Raw genomic sequence first — 19287 nt, 5'->3', positions numbered from 1 at the left:
TATACAAATGGATGAAGACTATTTATTATTTATTTATTTTATTTTTGTCACAACAGTATACACAAACAATTGTCATAGATAAAACAACATATCTTGAAGAATATATATATATATATATAAGTAAAAAATATGCATCAACTATATCAATTTGATATAATGAAGGGAACAATAGGACAGGAACGGTAGGCACTTTTGTGCACTTATGCACGCCCCTTATATTATATACGCCCCTATTGCTTAACACAATGTAATGTGTTAAATTACATAAAATTACATAAATTATATATATAATTTATATATATATATATATATATATATATATATACACATACATACATACATACATACATACATACATGTAGGTCTTTGGTTATTCGGGTTTTCTCCTGCGTAAAATTGGAAGTGTCTTGGCGACGTTTCGACGAAGTCTCATTTGTCATCTTCAGGCTTCAGCTTCGTGCTTCTGGGAGCAATGTGTGATTGCAGCTGTTTCTTCCTTTTTAACTGCTAGTGGGGGTTTGAACTGATTGGGTGGGAGCTTGGCTGTGCTCTGATTGGATGGGGGGTTTTTGTGCTCTGATTGGCTGGGGGTGTGTCCTGTTTGGGTGGGGGCTTGGTTGTGCTCAGATTAGTCTGAGTTGCAGGGGGATTTGAGCTGGTGAGCTGCATTGCTGTTGTTTGGCTTCGTGGTCGTGGTCGTGCTACATCTTCATAAATGATCTAGAGAAAGGGATAAAAGAAGAGTTAATTTAATTTAAGAATACCAGTTTAAATAAACGTAAGCATCAGTTTCCAAAATTTCAAGAAAAGGAAAAATACTTAATTACTGATTGCTGGCTGGGGACAATGGAAGGGAAAGGGAAAATGAGTTACCAGGAGTGCCTTCTCTAAGATTTTTTTTAAAAACTTTGCTTCAGTATTTCATTTTTCTATATCTATACTACTTTTTGTTATCAGCTTGAATGTACAATGTAAAGTTGTTTTTGTTTAACTTGAAACTTAACTATATGTTTATAGTAAACATCGTAAAGTTTCGTGTTAAAACAAAAACAATCAAGGAAAACTAGTTTAAAAATTTCATCAGCTTTTGTGGTTTTCTCAAATTGCTGCTTGAATTGGGACAAAAGTATTCATATTCTGGGAATATTTAATCTGACAAGAATGGACAGAGATTACAATATTTTACAACAGATTAGAACTCTCGCTTTGAATTTTTTTTTTTTTTTTAGATTTGTCTATTGACAAGAAGGCCACTAAACTAGGGGACAAGCTTTGGACATTACTGTATAAATAATTGTCAAGAAACAAGTTGCATCCCCTAGGAAAAAGGTTGAATCAATGATAGCTAAATCACAGATTTGATTCTCCAGCACTGTGACATCTGATCTAACAGAGCTTTAGTAAATAATAAAGAATACATCAAAGTATACTGGTGAATTAATGATCCCAAGAGACATATATAAACAGAGTCTCAGGTCAAAAGGTATAGAGGGATACTTGTTCAGTTGAATAAAATAAATATGAATTAACATTACCTAAAACTGTATGCATTTGGTATATTGTATAGTGGAGATATTAAGCCTTCTAGATCATTTTAAGCCTTTCATAAATCAACATGACTTAGAAATCCACTTTTTTGGGCCTTAAAATTGGAGTTGTTTCTACTAGATTAAAGGATACCATAATTTATATGGTATCTTGCAGAAAAATTACTTCTTTTCTGATATACTGTAAATAATTATAGGCAGGAACATGGTTAGATCCCTCTGAACCTGCATAACTTCCATTATTCTGCAATTCAGAATAACTTCAACTTCTTTTGGAGAAGAAAGATTTCTAGAACTAATACAAATTTGATTCAGTCAGATCCAGGAGCTTATATAACATTCTGATTTTAATACCTTTATAATCTTGTTCTTATTTATGTTTAATTATTTAAGTATTTTGCATGGTTTTATAATATGTTTTAATTGCTTGTTTTATTACATACTGTCAAAAGTCATCTTGTGTAAGACAGGCAGCAAGAGAGGCGGGGGGGGGGGAGGGAGATAGAGTACGTGAACTCTTGGTAAATACTTTTAGCTGATTACCTGGATTCTATTGTAGTATTTTATTAATAGACTTTGGTTTCCTTATTATTCTTTTTTCTGATTTTATTTTAGCATTCCAATTTTTAGCTGTTCACACTTCAAATATTCATAGTAGCATAGAATAAAATCAATTAATTCTTAACTACAGAACATTTGAAATGTATGTTTAGTTTCACAGGTATCTGCTAAATTAAAAATATAGGGAGAAAAGATAGTCAAAATGTTAGAGAATTGGACTAGAATCAAACCATTTATTTATGAAGCCCATAGCTATAAGATATTGCTCTACCTCTAAAAATCAGTAAAATGTAGAAGTGAGGGAACATGTAATTAACCCCAAAGTATTATGAGGTAGAATGAAATAGCAAATAACTATTTGTTTAATGAACTAGAGAAGAAATCATCAGGCATGTAATTATTTTCAACTTTATTTCCTCCCTGTACAATTGTAGATCTTCTCTGTATGAAAATATTGTTCTTCAGCTTTTTCCTGATGAAATGTCATGAAATTAGAGTATAGTAAATAAATGATTTCCACACACTTCTTAAACAGAAGCTTCCTTCACTACCCTTTTGTTCTTTTTTAGAAAAGGAATGAATTGCTGACTATGTTTACTTATTTTAATATGACATGCAATAAGAGCCTGCCAAAAATTTGACCTTTAAGAATGCGTCATGGTCTGTTAAAAACTATAGAACTGTCTCTATAGTTTTCCCTCAGAACAGAGTTCCATTCTGATGAGGCTTTAGTATCTTTATTAACGGCCAGAATGAGTATAAATGCTCACATTACGATTATTTAACTTAGCATAACCCATATTGCTTCTGTGGCTCTTACTTTCTTCAATTTCTTGCTATTATAATATATAGTACATTATACATTATAATATATAGTACATTATATCACATTGTAGAACTGTCAGGTAAAAGAAAAAGTAGGTGCACCTTTTATTAAGTATTAAGTATTTGAGGGTACAGATAACTAGCAATCTGAACTGGTCTCTCCACACATTATCCTTAGTGAAGTGCTCAAACCAGCATCTGCATTTCCTGTTAGATGAGGAGAACACATATTCTCCTTCTGTCCTGGCCACTTTTTACAGAGGCACAATTGAGAGCATTTTAAAAAACTGCATCACTGTTTGGTTTGGTAGCAGTGCCTCGGATAGAAAGTCCATACAGAGAGTGGTAAGGACAGCCGAGAAGATTATAGGAAGCTTGCTTCCTGTTATTCAGGATACTTCATATTTATTTATTTATTTATTTATTTATTTATTAATCATATTTATATACCGCCCTATCTCCCGAAGGACTCAGGGCGGTTTACAGGTAAGTGCTATGTGCTTAGAGCTCAAAGCATTGTTAGAGACACATCCACTTTATGGTCTGTTTCTGTTGCTCCCCTCTGGGAGGAGGCTTTGAAGTATTTCTAGCAGGACTACCAGATTCTGTAACAGCTTTGTTCCCTATGCAATCCATCTGATAAACTAACAAGATTTGTTTTTCTTGCCATGTACATGTATACATCCGAACTAGACTGTTGTTTCTCTGTGTCATATAATATATGTGTCTAAATGCATACTTTTGTATTGATTGGTTGATTGAGTCATGTTTAAGTAGTGTATATTGGAGGTGGTGACCCTTTGAAAGCTATATGCAATGAAATTTCATTTTAATGTATGCCAATTAGTGTACATTCAAAGTGACAATAAAGTTATTCTATATTCTAAGTTTAAGTTTAAGTCTTACTAAGCAGATTGAGGAAATTAGTATATTACAATGTATTTTAGAACCCTGTTATCCCACTGTCAGAATCTGGCAAAAAAATAATTGTATCAATAAGATGGTTTTTACATAAAACTTTATATCTGTAAGGGTAGGAATAGAAGTACAAAGTTCCCATTACAACTTTTAATAAAGTCCAAAACTCTAAACTCTTGTTGAGACTGTTTGGCATGAGTTTGACCCTGTGGCTCCCAAGGACATGGACAGGTTATTGGGGAGGTTGAATGCCACCACATGTTTACTGGACCCGTGCCTCTCCTGGTTGGTGCTGGCCACACAGGAGGTGACACGAAGCTGGCTCCAGGGGATTACGAATGCTTCTTTGCTGAAGGGGGTCTTCCCTGCCGCCTTGAAAGAGGCGGTGGTGAGACCTCTCCTCAAGAAGCCCTCCCTGGACCCAGCTGTTTTAGGTAATTATCGTCCGGTCTCCAACCTTCGCTTTGTGGCGAAGGTTGTAGAGAGTGTGGTGGCATGTCAATTACCCCAGTACCTGGATGAAACTGTCTATCTAGACCCGTTCCAGTCCGGCTTTCGGCCCGGATACAGCATGGAGACGGCTTTGGTCGCGTTGGTGGATGATCTCTGGAGGGCCAGGGATAGGGGCTGTTCCTCTGCCTTGGTCCTATTAGACCTCTCAGCGGCTTTTGATACCATCGACCATGGTATCCTGCTGCACCGGTTGGAGGGATTGGGAGTGGGAGGCACCGTTTAACGGTGGTTCTCCTCCTATCTCTCTGACCGGTCGCAGACGGTGTTGATGGGAGGGCAGAGGTTGACCCCGAAGCACTTCACTTGTGGGGTGCCGCAGGGGTCGATTCTCTCGCCCCTCCTGTTCAACATCTATATGAAGCCGCTGGGTGAGATCATCAGTGGTTTCGGTGTGAGTTACCAACTGTATGCTGATGACACGCAGCTGTACTTTTCCACACCGGGCCACCCCAACGAAACTGTCAAAGTGCTGTCCCGGTGTCTGGAGGCCGTACGGGTCTGGATGGGGAGAAACAGGCTCAAGCTCAATCCCTCCAAGACAGAGTGGCTGTGGATGCCGGCACCCCGGTACAGTCAGCTGCAATTGCGGCTGACTGTTGGGGGCGAGTTATTGGCCCCAATGGAAAGGGTGCGCAACTTGGGTGTTCTCCTGGATGGACGGCTGTCTTTTGAAGATCATTTGACGGCCGTCTCCAGGAGAGCCTTTTACCAGGTTCGCCTGGTTCGCCAGTTGTGCCCCTTCCTGGACCGGGATGCCCTATGCACGGTCACTCATGCTCTCATGACATCTCGCCTGGATTACTGCAATGCTCTGTACATGGGGCTTCCCTTGAGGAGCACCCGGAGGCTCCAGTTAATCCAGAATGCGGCTGCGCGGGTGATAGAGGGAGCCCCTCGTGGCTCCCATGTGACACCACTCCTGCGCAGACTGCACTGGCTGCCTGTGGCCTTCCGGGTGCACTTCAAGGTTTTGGTAACCATCTTCAAAGCACTCCATGGCTTAGGGCCAGGCTACTTACGGGACCATCTACTGCCACCGATTGCCTCCCACCGACCCGTGCGCTCTCACAGGGAGTGACTCCTTAGGGTGCCGTCCGCAAGGCAGTGCCGACTGGCGACACCCAGGGGAAGGGCCTTCTCTGTGGGGGCTCCCGCCCTCTGGAATGAACTTCCCCCAGGACTCCGTCAACTTCCTGACCTTCGAACCTTCCGCCGCGAGCTTAAAACACATCTATTTATCTGTGCAGGACTGGACTAGAATTTTAATTTTAAATTTAATTTTAATGGGGTTTTTACCATTTTAATTGTAATTTTAAATTTTGGCCTATTTAAATAAGTTTTTTAATTTAGTGTTTTATCTTGTATTATATTTGTATTTTTATCGGGCTGTAAACCGCCCTGAGTCCTTCGGGAGATAGGGCGGTATAAAAATCTGATTAAATAAATAAATAAATAAATAAATAAATCATTACCATGAAGAAAATTGAGCCACTTTTTTTCAGCCTCACAGGTTTGTTTGTTTATTCGTGTCTGGAGCATCACAGTTTAAAGAAGGTATACTATGTGACATAAAATTTAAAATACAAAATTAAAATATGTACAAAATAAATAGATTTTGCCCAGAAACTAGCAACATTAATTGTGTTCTGTTGCGGTGCCATGAGGTCCCCAGGTGTACACTGATCGGGGCACAAAGGACAGGTGTACATATGTGTTGTTGTCTGCATTTCACCACAATCACAAAGAGCAGAAGCAACTGAAGCCACATGTGAATAACATCTACATATTTAAAACCACCCCTTTAAGAAATGATAATACTGATGGATTATAGCATACAAGACTGGGTAGAAATGGATATCACAATTAATAGGAAGAAGTGTCAAAACTGCCTAGAGAAAAAGAGAAATTTTCATGAGAATGAATTGCAAAGAGTATGGGATGTTCTTTAAACCAAAGGTCACACTAAAAAAAAAAATATTTACCAAATTTTAGAGATGTATAAGCTGCTTTGACCCCAGAGTATTTCCTCTAAAGCTCCTATAGATGCAGAAAGTGAGTGTGGTAGTAGCTAAAATGCATACTAAAGATATCAGAGTGCTGGTGACGCAAGTGAAACAAAGCACAGTCTGCAGTCATAGGCCTTCATAGGGATTCATTTCATTTACTCACAATGAATCAACATAGATTCCTCATTCCAATATTTTTTTTTATTACTATATATAGGGAATCAATTTTAGAAAATCTTAAGTTTTATGGAATTTATCATTTTTCTTTTTTTGTAACATAATGTAGAATTTAGTAAAAAGCCTTTCAATTATTTACAGAAAATTTTCAAATATGTTATTTAAAATAGTTGCCAAATAGCTTATAAACCAAGCTTCTGTATCTTGCGTATTATTCTTCAATTTTTTATGTAATCATTAACAGTACTTTTAAACTATTTAAAGCATGACACAAAAGAAAAAGTGTGGAGGAAAAGATTTTTTTCTAAGAAAATCAAAGTCTTCAGATACAGAGGAACAGGTTATGTGAAAAGGAAGGTTATGTTATTATGATTGATTTTAAGCTCTGACGCTTTCCATACCATCCTCCCTAAACTGAGCAGAAAGATTTGAAATTAAAACATGATCATGTTCAGTTTAATGCACCTGAAAGCAAGCTAGACTTGGGTTAAATAAGCTTGGGCTGTAATGAGTTTTGTCTATCTGTCAAGAGTTTTAGTCTCTGTTGCAACAGACTAACATAGATGTCCTTCCAGAATCTCTATCAAACAGAGCTAGTCACAATAGTAACAATACTGTATTATGAATGCAGCAGCCTAAATTCTGTCTAGTCACGATCACTGAAATGGCAGCCATTGAACAAAAGTGCTATAGATCAGGGGTCTCCAACCTTGGCAACTTTAAGTCTGGAGGACTTTAGCAAAGCTGGCTGGTGCGTTCTGGGAGTTGAAGTCCTCCAGGCTTAAAGTTGCCAAGGTTGGAGACCCCTGCTATAGATCATCCAGAGAATACTTATTCTAATCTTATAAGATTGGATAGTTGTTACTTTCAGGAAATTCTTCTCAATATCTAAGCTTTTCAAATGAAGCTTGGTAAAGTAGTGGATGACAACTTTTCATGATCAGGAAGGAATCCATGATTCTGTTAATACATCATAATACACCATGTATTCTGTTAATACATCATAATACACCATCAAGGAACTGAATGACTACAGACCAGTTGCTTTAACATCTGTAGTCATGAAAACCTTTGAAAGGCTAGTGCTTTCCTACTTGAAAATCATCACGGACCCGCTGTTAGACCCCTTGCAATTTGCATACCGAGCAAATAGATCAACAGATGATGCTGTTAATATGGCTCTGCACTACATCCTACAACATCTTGAGTCTCCAAAGACCTATGCAAGGGTCCTCTTTGTAGACTTTAGTTCAGCATTCAATACCATCATTCCAGACACTCTTCTAACTAAGCTAAACCAGCTACAGGTACCGGAACAGACTTGTAAGTGGATCACAAGCTTCCTAACAAACAGGAAGCAGCAGGTGAAGCTAAGCAAGATCACATCAAATACCTGTACAATTAGCACAGCCCCCCCCCCCAAGGCTGTGTGCTCTCCCCATTTCTCTTCTCTCTGTATATCAATGACTGCATCTCCAACGATCCATCTGTTAAGCTACTGAAGTTCGCAGATGACACAACAGTGATTGGTCTCATTCGAGACAATGACGAATCCGCATATAGACGAGAGGTCGAACAACTTGCCTTGTGGTGCAACCAGAACAATCTGGAACTGAACACACTCAAAACCGTAGAAATGGTGGTAGACTTTAGGAGAAACCCTTCCATACTTCCACCTCTCACAATACTAGACAACACAGTATCAACAGTAGAAACCTTCAAATTTCTAGGTTCTATCATATCACAAGATCTAAAATGGACAGCTAACATCAAAAACATCATTAAAAAAGGACAACAAAGAATGTTCTTTCTGCGCCAACTCAGTAAGCTCAAACTGCCCAAGGAGATGCTGATTCAGTTCTACAGAGGAATTATTGAGTCTGTCATTTGCACCTCTATAACTGTCTGGTTCGGTTCTGCAACCCAACAAGAAAAACACAGACTTCAGAGGATAATTAGAACTGCAGAAAAAATAATTGCTACCAACCTGCCTTCCATTGAGGACCTGTATACTGCACGAATCAAGAAGAGGGCCGTGAAAATATTTACAGATCCCTCACATCCAGGACATAAACTGTTTCAACTCCTACCCTCAAAACGACGCTATAGAGCACTACACACCAGAACAACTAGACACAAGAACAGTTTTTTCCCGAAGGCCATCACTGCTAAATAAGTAATTCCCTCAACACTGTCAAACTATTTACTAACTACTATTAATCTTCTCATCGTTCTGATCACCAATCTCTTTCCACTTATGATTGTATGACTGTAACTTTGTTGCTGGCTATCCTTATGATTTATATTGATATATTGACTATCAATTGTGTTGTAAATGTTGTACCTTGATGAACGTATCTTTTCTTTTATGTACACTGAGAACATATGCACCAAGACAAATTCCTTGTGTGTCCAATCACACTTGGCCAATAAAAAATTCTATTCTATTCTATCATGAAATAGGACTTGCCTTTTTAAGCAGTTGAAATGCTTAATAACTGTCTTGTATTGTAATCTGTTAAAATACCCAACAGTTATTCACACATATTACTGCCAAATCAGGCCTCTCCTATTCTGTACTTTTGTTTAGTGTTTTTTCTCTCCAGAGACAAAACTTTATATTTCTCCCTATTAAATTTCATCCTGTTCATTTTAGTCTGATATTTAGGTGTATCTATCTCTTTTTTCAACTTCTAAAGTGATATTTTAGAAATTCTTATCCAAAGAGATATTAGTTCCCCTGAAAGTAATTATTATTTTTAGGCATCTGCATTCTAATGGGAAAGAGCATCTTTTAATTCATATCTTTTGTAAAATGTTTCCAGAAAACATTTTCTTGCTTGTTTGGGATAAAGAGTGTTCTATGATGAACAATTCTGAATGACATATGTTCCAACCTCTGTGAACTGGGTTAAAAGCAATGAAATACAAAGAAATAGTTCAGTAATAATTCAGTCCAGAATTGAAATCTGCAAAACCTTAGTTTTTGATTGAAGTATTGAACTGGAATGCTTTTAAAATTGCTTCCTTAAAAACTTAGAAGCCAACGTTTTTTAAAAATTAATGCTGAAAATAGCATATCACATAGGATAACTACCAATTCTAATAGTAATGTGATCCAGACGCTGTATAAAAATACTTTTTCTATTATGAATGTATGTAAATACTATTTTAAAACTGCAGTCCAGAAACAGTTTGACCCAAAACTGCTTCGCTAAAATTGTTTTACCCAAAATAATGTTCAGAGGATGACATCTATGGCAGCAAAGGGTTGCAGCAGAGTAAAACATAGAAGTATATGGATAGAAGCAAAGGATGCACCTACATGTATGCGCAGCTTTGTATATAAACTGTATTTAAGTACCGTTATTTTCCTATAAATACTTTGGTATTGGGAAAGAAATTTGGTAGGAGGAAAAGACAATTATATTTCACCAAAAATTGCAAGATTAGTTTCAACATAATAAAACATCACTAGACTCTGCTACTGAACATTTGGATTCTCTTCCAAATAATCCCTAAGAACGCCTCTGAAGATTGTAGTCATACTCTATGATAATTTTTAAAATGTAGGTTTTTACAATATATAAAAGTATGAAAAAATGTTGAATACATTTGAAATATAAAAACAGATAATGGTCTCAAGATATCACAGCCAACTTTTTAATAAAATGTTAAGTTTCAGAAATACTAAGCTGAGAAAATGTAAAATAAGAGTTGAAAATATTTGCATTTTTACAAAAAAGTATTTCCAAGCCACACTGGCAAATAATTGAAACCTACAGTTCAAATACAGATAGCATAAACCCCAATTGGTTATCATTTGGTCTACCAGTTTGGTCTGGAGGCTAAGACACTGAGCTAGAAAGCTGGACACTGTGAGTTCTAGTCCCACTTTAGCCATGAAAACCAGCTGGAAGATCTTGGTCTAATCACTGTTAATACTGTAAAGCTCTCAGAAACATGAGTGGATTTATAAATGGAAGACTAATTCACTTGATTCGCCTGTAAAATTTCATAAGCAAGGCAGAGTACAAAATGCAAAATAGTAGCCATGTCCAGAAGCACTCCTGAAGATATTAACATCCCTTCTGCCTGATCTGTCTATCACTGTCTCCTGCCATCAGTTGAGACCTACCGTATTTTGAGTCTATTATATAGCTCAGGATATCAAAGAGAAAAATAACCAGAGGTTTTTAAGAAGAGATTGAACAACCATTTGTCTGAAATCATACAGGATTTCCTATTTTAGCCAGGCAGTTGGACACCTCCAAGGCCCCTTCCAACTCTGTTATGGTGTTATAGTATCTCTTCATTATGCTTTTTTTATTTTTATTTTTTTTATTTATTTTTCAAATTTATATACCGCCCTATCTCCCTAAGGACTCAGGGTCCTTAGCATTCCAACTTCAGTTGGAATGCTCCTCATCTAGAACATTTCACTATATATCTGCTTTGATGTTTTTATTTGGAGGACATTCAAGTAATAGATTGCCTTTTTTAATGTTTTCCTTAACTTGGAACCTTATATATGGGTTGCAGTATAATTCTCAGAAGTGATACACCCAGTTTTGGGGAATGTAGTCTGTATATCTGGAAAGCACCAAGCTGAGATGGGTTGTTGTAATTTCCTTTAAGATTTTATAAATAACACGGACCAGTCTTTATTTCTGGATAAGCAATTTAGTTTTTGCTATATTTCTATTGCAGAGCTTTGGAAAGCAAATACCGGTAATCAGTTCTTTTTTTTTTATTTTGTCACAACAATATACACAAGCATCAACATAAAATAACTACATATCATATAAGCATATATATGAGCAAAATTATGCAATAACTATATTAATTTGATAAATGAAAGGAAACAATAGGACAGGAACAGTAGGCACTTTTGTGCTCTTATGCACACCCCTTATAGTCCTCTTAGGAATGGGGTGAGGTCAATAGTAGACAGTTTTTGGTTAAAGCTTTTGGGATATTGAGAAGAGACCACAGAGTCAGGTAGTGTGTTCCAAGTGTTAATAACTCTGTTGCAGAAGTCATATTTTCTGCAATCAAGATTGAAATGGTTAACATTAAGTTTAAATCTATTGTTTGCTCTTGTATTATTGCGATTGAAGCTGAAGTAGTCTTCAACAGGAAGTACATTGCAATAGATGATTCTATGTGTTAAGCACAGGTCTTGTCGGAGTCGGCGGAGTTCTAAGTTTTCTAAACCCAGGATTTCAAGTCTAGTGGTATAAGATACTTTGTTGTTTTCAGAGGAGCAGAGAACTCTTCTTGTAAAATATTTCTGGACACGTTCAATTGTGTTGATGTCAGAAATGTGGTATGGGTTCCAGACATGTGAGCTGTATTCAAGAATAGGTCTAGCAAATGTTTTGTATGCTCTGGTTAGTAGTGTAGAGTTTTTGGAAAAGAAACTACGCAAAATTAGGTTTAGAACTCTTAGAGCCTTTTTTGCTATGTAGTTGCAGCGGGCTTTGGCACTTAGATCATTTGATAGGTAAACTCCAAGGTCTTTAACAGGGTGGGGGTCATCTGTAAGGTAATGTCCATCAAGCTTTTACCTAGTATTTTGGTTCTTTTTTCCAATGTGTAAGACTGAGCATTTGCTGGTTGAGATTTGGAGTTGCCAAGTTTTAGACTAATCGGATACAAAGTCAAGGTCTTTTTGAAGGGTAGTAGTATTGTTGATGGTGTTAAATAGTTTGACATTGTCAGCAAAGAGAAAACAATAACTTGAGCTATGGTCACAGAGATCATTTATGTAAAGTATGAAGAGCGTTGTTCCAAGAATGCTGCCTTGAGGAACGCCACTCTTAACAGGAACAGGATTTGATAGAGCATTGCCAATTTTGACCACTTGTTGTCTGTTTGACAGGAAAGCAGTTATCCAATTGTGAAGAGGTCCTGAAATGCCGTAGGATTTTAGTTTTAGGAGAAGTTTATCATGTACTACTGAGTCAAAAGCTTTGCAGAAGTCTATGTAGATTGCATCTATTGCTTTGCGTTGATCAAGATTAGTAGTCCATATGTTTTTGCAGTGAAGAAGTTGTAAGTTACATGATAATTTTTTTTGGAAACCAAATTGTTTATTAGAGAGTAGGTTGTTTGTTTCTAGGTGGAGGGTAATGAATTGATTGATGATAGATTCCATTACTTTGCAGGTGACGCAGCATAGAGAGATTGGTCTGTAATTTTCAACTAGGCTGGGGTCTCTTTTTTTGAAGACAGGGATGACTTTGGCTAGTGACCGAAGTCTGGGAAGGGAACTGGTCGCGAAAGCTTTATCAAAGATTATGCTTAGGGGTTCTGCTATATTAGTGGAAAGTTTTTTTAAGAAGTATGCACATAGTCCATCAGGCCCAAAAGATAAAGATGGTTTCAGTTTGTTCAAGAGCTTTTTCAACATTATCTTCTGTGAAGTCTATATGTGTTAAGTCGTTGTACTCATTGTTGGTACGATTGGGGAATGTCAGATATGAGCCATCACTGTTAACAAAGACTGAGCCAAAGAATGTGTTAAAGAGGTTTGCTTTAACTGTTTCATCATTACATTCTTTGCCGTTAGAATCTTTTAGTGGTGGGATGGATCTTGATTTTTTAAGTTTATTGTTTACAAAATTATAAAAAGCACGATTGGAATTTGTGCTCAGAAGGTCTTCTTCTTGCTTGGTGTGGTAAATGGGGCATTCAGTTTTTATTTGGTTGCAAATATTTCTGTAGCGTTTTTTGAAATTAGCTACATAGCCCTTTTTGTTTCATCTCCAGAGGGATTTTTTTTTGGGATTGAAGCTTTTTTATTGATATGGGTAATTTGCTTTTTTTGATTTTGGTGGTGATTTGTGGTACATATAATTTAATGATTTTATTGATTTCAAGTAGGAAAAGTTTATAGTGGTCATCGGCAGTGATACAGGTTGAGAACAGATTTTGCCAGTCAAGAGATGAGAGGTCGTTGTTTATAAGATCATAGTTGGCTTTTTTGAAATTGTATTTAGGAGTGCTATTATTATGACGATTTATGAGAGGGTGTATATTGAGACAAAAGTCTATCATGCAGTGGTCGCTGTTGGAAAAGGGTTCTTTTATTTGTAGTCCATAAATTGAGTTTGTGTTATTGCAAAATATGAGGTCAAGGCAGTTGTTGAATCTTGTATTGTTAGTTACTAGTTGTTCAAGACCTATGTTTGTAACAGCGTTGTATAGTGTAGTATGGATTGGTTCAGTTGTACATTCATTTGTTATCCAGTTAATAAAAGGTAGATTTAGGTCATCCAGGAAGATGAGAGGATATGGGAAAGAGGTGGCCCATGTTAGCAGTTTGGTTAACATATTTGCATGAGCGATGTTGTAGTCAGGGGCTCTGTAGCATAGTAAGAATCGAAGTGTGGTGTTTAGGGACAGGTCACATACAATAGTTTCAGGAAGAGCAAGTTTATGTGCAACTTGAATATTTTTTAGGTTCAGTGATTTTTTGTCAAAGATAGCTACTCCACCACCTCTGCGGTTTTCACAATCTGATCGAAAAACCTGATACTCTTTGTCTGAAATAATGGAGTCAGGGAGGGATGAGTTCAGCCATGTTTCACAAACAAATATAATATCAAATGTACCATTGTTTAACAAGAGGATAAATTCAGGCAGTTTGTTTACAATACTTCTTGCATTTATTAATTTACATTTAAGACCTGTAGTGTTAGGTGTTGAAGAGGTAAGGGGCGTGCATACCTAGTTTTGATTGATGGTTGGAGGGAATTGATAGTTGGTTGGAGGGAGTTCTCTTTTTGTTTCTGAAGTCACACTATACTTTTCATTTTAAAATGAAAAATACTAAATTTATTAACTCTCTTGACTTCATTTGACCGTTGCTATCCCATATAATAGACATCTGAATTACATCATGTCTATGTCTGCTAGGGTAATAAATTGAGAAACAATTGGATCTTAAACCAAGGAGCTCAATTTCCATTAAGATATGCTATAAGTATTTAATAAAAATTGTTTTTTCCCTTAAAAATGCATTTTCCATTAATGCCTGGTATAGTATTTCATATCTACCTGTTTCCATAGTTTTATGGCAGCCTAGAATAATTCATATAATAAATCTGTAGCTCCTTGAACAAATGCAGGAAATCTTAATTGCCCATAAATCTTAATTGTCCCATAAATAAAACTGTGATATCTATTACTCATTGGATGTTTTCAGCCATCCAATTGCTATTTGAAATTTTATGAACTGAGGATGACCTCCCAATGTTCCCTTGTGTTTGGATGGAGAATGTTTGTCTGAAATCACCCTTACAGGGTTAATATCCTGGTAATATAACAACTGTATGAACTGCTGGTTTTAAAAGATAATTACGCATAACAAAGATAGTAACTATATATTTTCCCAGATTAATTGGCTTATACTGAGCATTAAGTTTGCAGTAATTGTACTTTAGGAACAAAAATTATTCCCAAATTGGTTTATGACAATATTTATTCTTTATTATCATTGCTATTTTCTCTCATAACAAGAATAAATGTTTGATAAAGCTTACTCTCTACTATGTTAGAGGCAAGAATCACATCTAGAAAAATCATGTGACTGTCCTTCATAACTAAGCTTCCAAATATCTGCAATTTAGATAATCTGTTCGATAAAAATACAGTTTATCTATGTTTAATGTTTATCTAAAATTTTTTAAAAGGAATAATTAGGAAGAATGTTTTATCCATAGCTCCAAAAAGATAGGGAGAGGTTTATTTCCTTTATAAGTTATAAAATTGAAGCACCTGAATGCTATCTTTGAACTCAGATGGTTGCTAAGTGAAAACTAGATCTGCAATTATAGCCACTTCCCTCAGACCCCAGAAAGGAAGGAATATAACTATATTATAAGGTGGTCAAAGGCATTTCTACAGACTTTCAAGAAACTGTAAATCAGGATTAATTCTCATATAACCACAAATGGTGGAAATAATGTCCAAGCATTCCTACTAGCTATAAAATAAAGCTCCCTTTTCCTCAAAATGAGCTAATTTTATTCAGGTCACTAAATAAATTGCATTGCCTTAGCTCATTTTTTAGAAACCAAATTAATTTTGATATTCACCAGAAGTAGGCACTGGGAAATGTTTTTAATGGTCAACAATGATCAATGCCTGATCTTCGGACCTTCCGTCGTGAGCTCAAAACATATCTATTTATTAAAGCGGGACTGGCATAATTTGGGTTGAATTTTAAATTGGGTATTCTTAATATTTTTAAATTTTTAAATCTAAATTTTAATAATCAGCCTTTAAAATTTGCTCTTTTTAAATGTTGTTTTAAATGGTATATATTTTGTTTTTATTTTGGCTGTACACCGCCCTGAGTCCTTCGGGAGAAGGGCGGTATAAAAATTTAATAAAATAAATAAATAAATAAATAAATAAACAATGGACTAAGGTAATGAACCATACACGCATTAAAAATTGGTTTTAGCATGTCTACCTACTCAGTTTTTCTTTTAAAATAACTGCTTTTATCCATTACCTCAGTGGAAATGGATGGATCCTTCTTTCCTTGAATAGAAGATATTTCCTATCATAATTTACCACCATGTACAATTCCCTTTCTTCAAAATCTTCATAATTTCCATCCTTCAAAGACCAAGGACTATTAATTTCTTATTAATGTTCTACATATACTTACAAGTGGTGTCAAAGATGAGTTGATTCTTCAATCTAGTATTTTCCAAAAGTGTTGGACTTAATCTTATTTCTTAGCCATCAACAGCATACTACTTCCCCTCAAAAAAACCCCAAATAACATAATAGATTACGATTAGGAGATAATGACCCCTTCGTTATATGATCAAGTTGTTTCTCCAGTATCATGAAGCTGGCCCGTTGAACTGACAGTTGAATCACACTTTATTCATTAGCTACATGTATATCCTGTCCTGTAGAGAGATGCTCAAGGTAATAGTCCACAGTATTTCCTCCTCCTATTTTTCCCCACAACAACCAAATGAGATAAGTTAGGCTTAAATAAATTAACTGACCCCAAATCAGTTTTCATGGCTGAAGCTGGACTAGCCATTGCATCAAACTAGCTCTGCCTTACTGTTCCCGAGAGAGGCACACTAGGGATAAATGGTAGATCACAGAATTCACTTAATTTTCCCCCAGCATATCATTGCCATTCTTGCATATTCCAACTAAGAATGCCTTTTTTAATCTAATAAAACTGTAGTTTCTTTGAATGAAGATATTAAACCATTTAACATAGTTGATGTTTTATACCCTTGTATGAACTCTACAAGTACTGTGCTACTGACTTGATGTGATCCTCAAAAATTTTGGATAATAATATGATGGCCCACATAAAGGGTTAGGTTTGGGACCAGTGTGTAAAATAACAACAACAACAACAACAACAACAACAACAACAACCTGGGTTATCAAACTGCTAAAAATTCACAGAAAATCTCTCACTTGCTGTACTTGGATGACCTGAAGCTATACGGAAAATCAGAAATTGAAATCCAGTCACTGACCAATACAGTTCGAGTTTTCAGCACTGACATCAGCATGGAGTTCGGCCTGGACAAATGCGCCACAGTGGCACTGAAGAAAGGGAAGATCATAGAAAGTGATGCCCAATGGACAAACCATCAAGTGCAACCAACCCGAAGCCTACAAATACCTGGGCATACTGCAGCTGGACAATATCAGGCATGGGCAAGTAAAAAATGTGGTCAGCAAAGACTACACGCAAAGGGTCAGGAAACTTCTAAAAAGTAAACTGAATGGCGGTAACACCATCAAGGCTATAAACAGCTGGGCCATACCTGTTATCAGATATACTGCTGGAATTGTAAACTGGACACAGGCAGAGCTGGACAGCCTGGATAGGAAAACAAGAAAACTGGTGACCATACACTATGCGCTGCACCCATGTAGTGACGTTGACAGGCTATATTTGCCCAGAAAGTTAGGCGGCACTTTTGCAAGTGAAGCGGACAGTTGAAGAAGAGAAAAATGCTCTGGCAGATTATGTGAAAGACAGTGTTGAACCAGCTTTGATGGAGGTCAACAAGAGGAAGCTGCTAAAAGTACGGCAAACCAAGTATCAATATAGGAAAACAGCGATGCAAGCTCGAGGTGACAGCTGGTGTAACAAAGCACTGCATGGACAGTTCCTTGAAAAGATCCAAGGAAAAGTAGATAAGGAAAAGACCTGGTTATGGCTGACCAACGGAACATTGAAGAAAGAAACAGAAGGCCTAATTCTTGCGGCCCAAGAACAAGCCATTAGAACAAATGTAATCAAAGCCAGAATAGAAAAATCTGCTGATGATCCCAAATACAGATTCTGCAAAGAAGCAGATGAAACCATTGATCACATACTGAGTTGTTGTAAGACAATAGCTCAGACCGACTACAAACAACGTCACAACACAGTCGCTCAGATGGTCCATTGGAACTTGTGTCACAACTACCAACTGCCTGTAGCAAAGAACTGGTGAGATCATAAGTCTGAAAAAGTGATTGAAAATGAGCATGCAAAACTACTGTGGGATTTCCGAATACAGACTGATAAAGTTTTGGAACACAATACCTCGGATATCACGATTGTGGAAAAGAAAAAAGTGTGGATAGTCGACATTGCTATACTTGGTGACAGCAGAATCAATGAGAAACAACTTGAAAAAGTCACCAGATATCAAGATTTGAGAATCGAATTGCAGACTCTGGCATAAACCAGTGCAGGTGGTTCCAGTGGTACTCGGCACACTGGGAGCTGTGCCTAAAGACCTAGGCAAGCACTTGAAAGCAATTGGTGCTGACAGGATCACCATTGGTCAGCTGCAGGAGGCCACCTTACTGGGATCTGCTCGCATAATTCGCTGATACATCATACAGTCCTAAACGCTTGGGAAGTGTTCAACTAGTGATCTGTAATACGAAATCCAGCAGTTATCTCGTTTGCTGTGTATACTGTCATTTTGTAAAATAATAATAATAATAACAACAACAACAGAGTTGGAAGGGACTTTGGAGGCCTTCTAGTCCAACCCCCTGCCCAGGCAGGAAACCCTACACCATCTCAGACAGATGGTGTATTATGAACTTCCTGTTCATAATTGTTCTGAAGTCTACATATTCCTTATAATTGTATTATCATTATATAATTCTTGTTATTGTTTACTCAATTACCTGCAAAAGATGAGATGATATTAGTCTCATTTTGGACACTGAACTGATTAAAAATCTCTTTTATTTTCAAAGAAATTGAATGGTATTTCATAAAATATAGTTCATCACACTTCCTGGTAAAACATATTTTACTAACCCACTGTGGACATAATAAATAAATGAGATCTTGCTAAGGCCAGCACCTTGGAAGCATAGACTTATAAGCTTAACCCTAAATAATTTTATTAAATGATTATTTTTGTCTTGAATTTAAATTGTATTAATGCACACTGATAATACAAGTTTTTGCACCTTTCTTTCCCCCAGTCCCGCTTGCCCACCCCGACTTCTGTTAATTCTGTGCATCTTAGTATGGAGTATTGCCTAGCAGTTTAGTTCAACTGTGGCTGCTTCCTATAGTCACTCACACCCCTGCAGTTATGCACATATTATATCCAAGACCTCTTCTGACTACTAATGAAAGGGTGTACTTTTAACAATAGTGGAGAAGTCATTAAATGCTTCTAGATTTGGCAAAACTGGTATTTTTTAGCTGATTCACAGCA

At 36.7% G+C, this 19287-nt stretch overlaps 1 protein-coding gene across 1 annotated transcript in view; it reads right to left on the bottom strand.

Annotated features, from left to right (window-relative positions):
* Positions 1–694: 694 nt before the first annotated feature.
* TMTC3 (transmembrane O-mannosyltransferase targeting cadherins 3) overlaps positions 695–19287 on the bottom strand; it is a 57418-nt gene continuing 38825 nt past the window's right edge. Inside the window, exon 16 of the mRNA XM_058189548.1 lies at positions 695–720. Within this exon, the coding sequence (XP_058045531.1) occupies positions 710–720 (11 nt within the window). The 3' untranslated portion in view covers positions 695–709. The remainder of the gene's footprint in view (positions 721–19287) is intronic.

The sequence above is a fragment of the Ahaetulla prasina genome, chromosome 7 (genome assembly GCF_028640845.1).
Source record: "Ahaetulla prasina isolate Xishuangbanna chromosome 7, ASM2864084v1, whole genome shotgun sequence".
NCBI classification, from domain to species: Eukaryota; Metazoa; Chordata; class Lepidosauria; order Squamata; family Colubridae; genus Ahaetulla; species Ahaetulla prasina.
The sequence above is the reverse complement of the archived record's forward strand: the minus strand, read 5'-3'. Positions and strand labels throughout refer to the sequence as shown.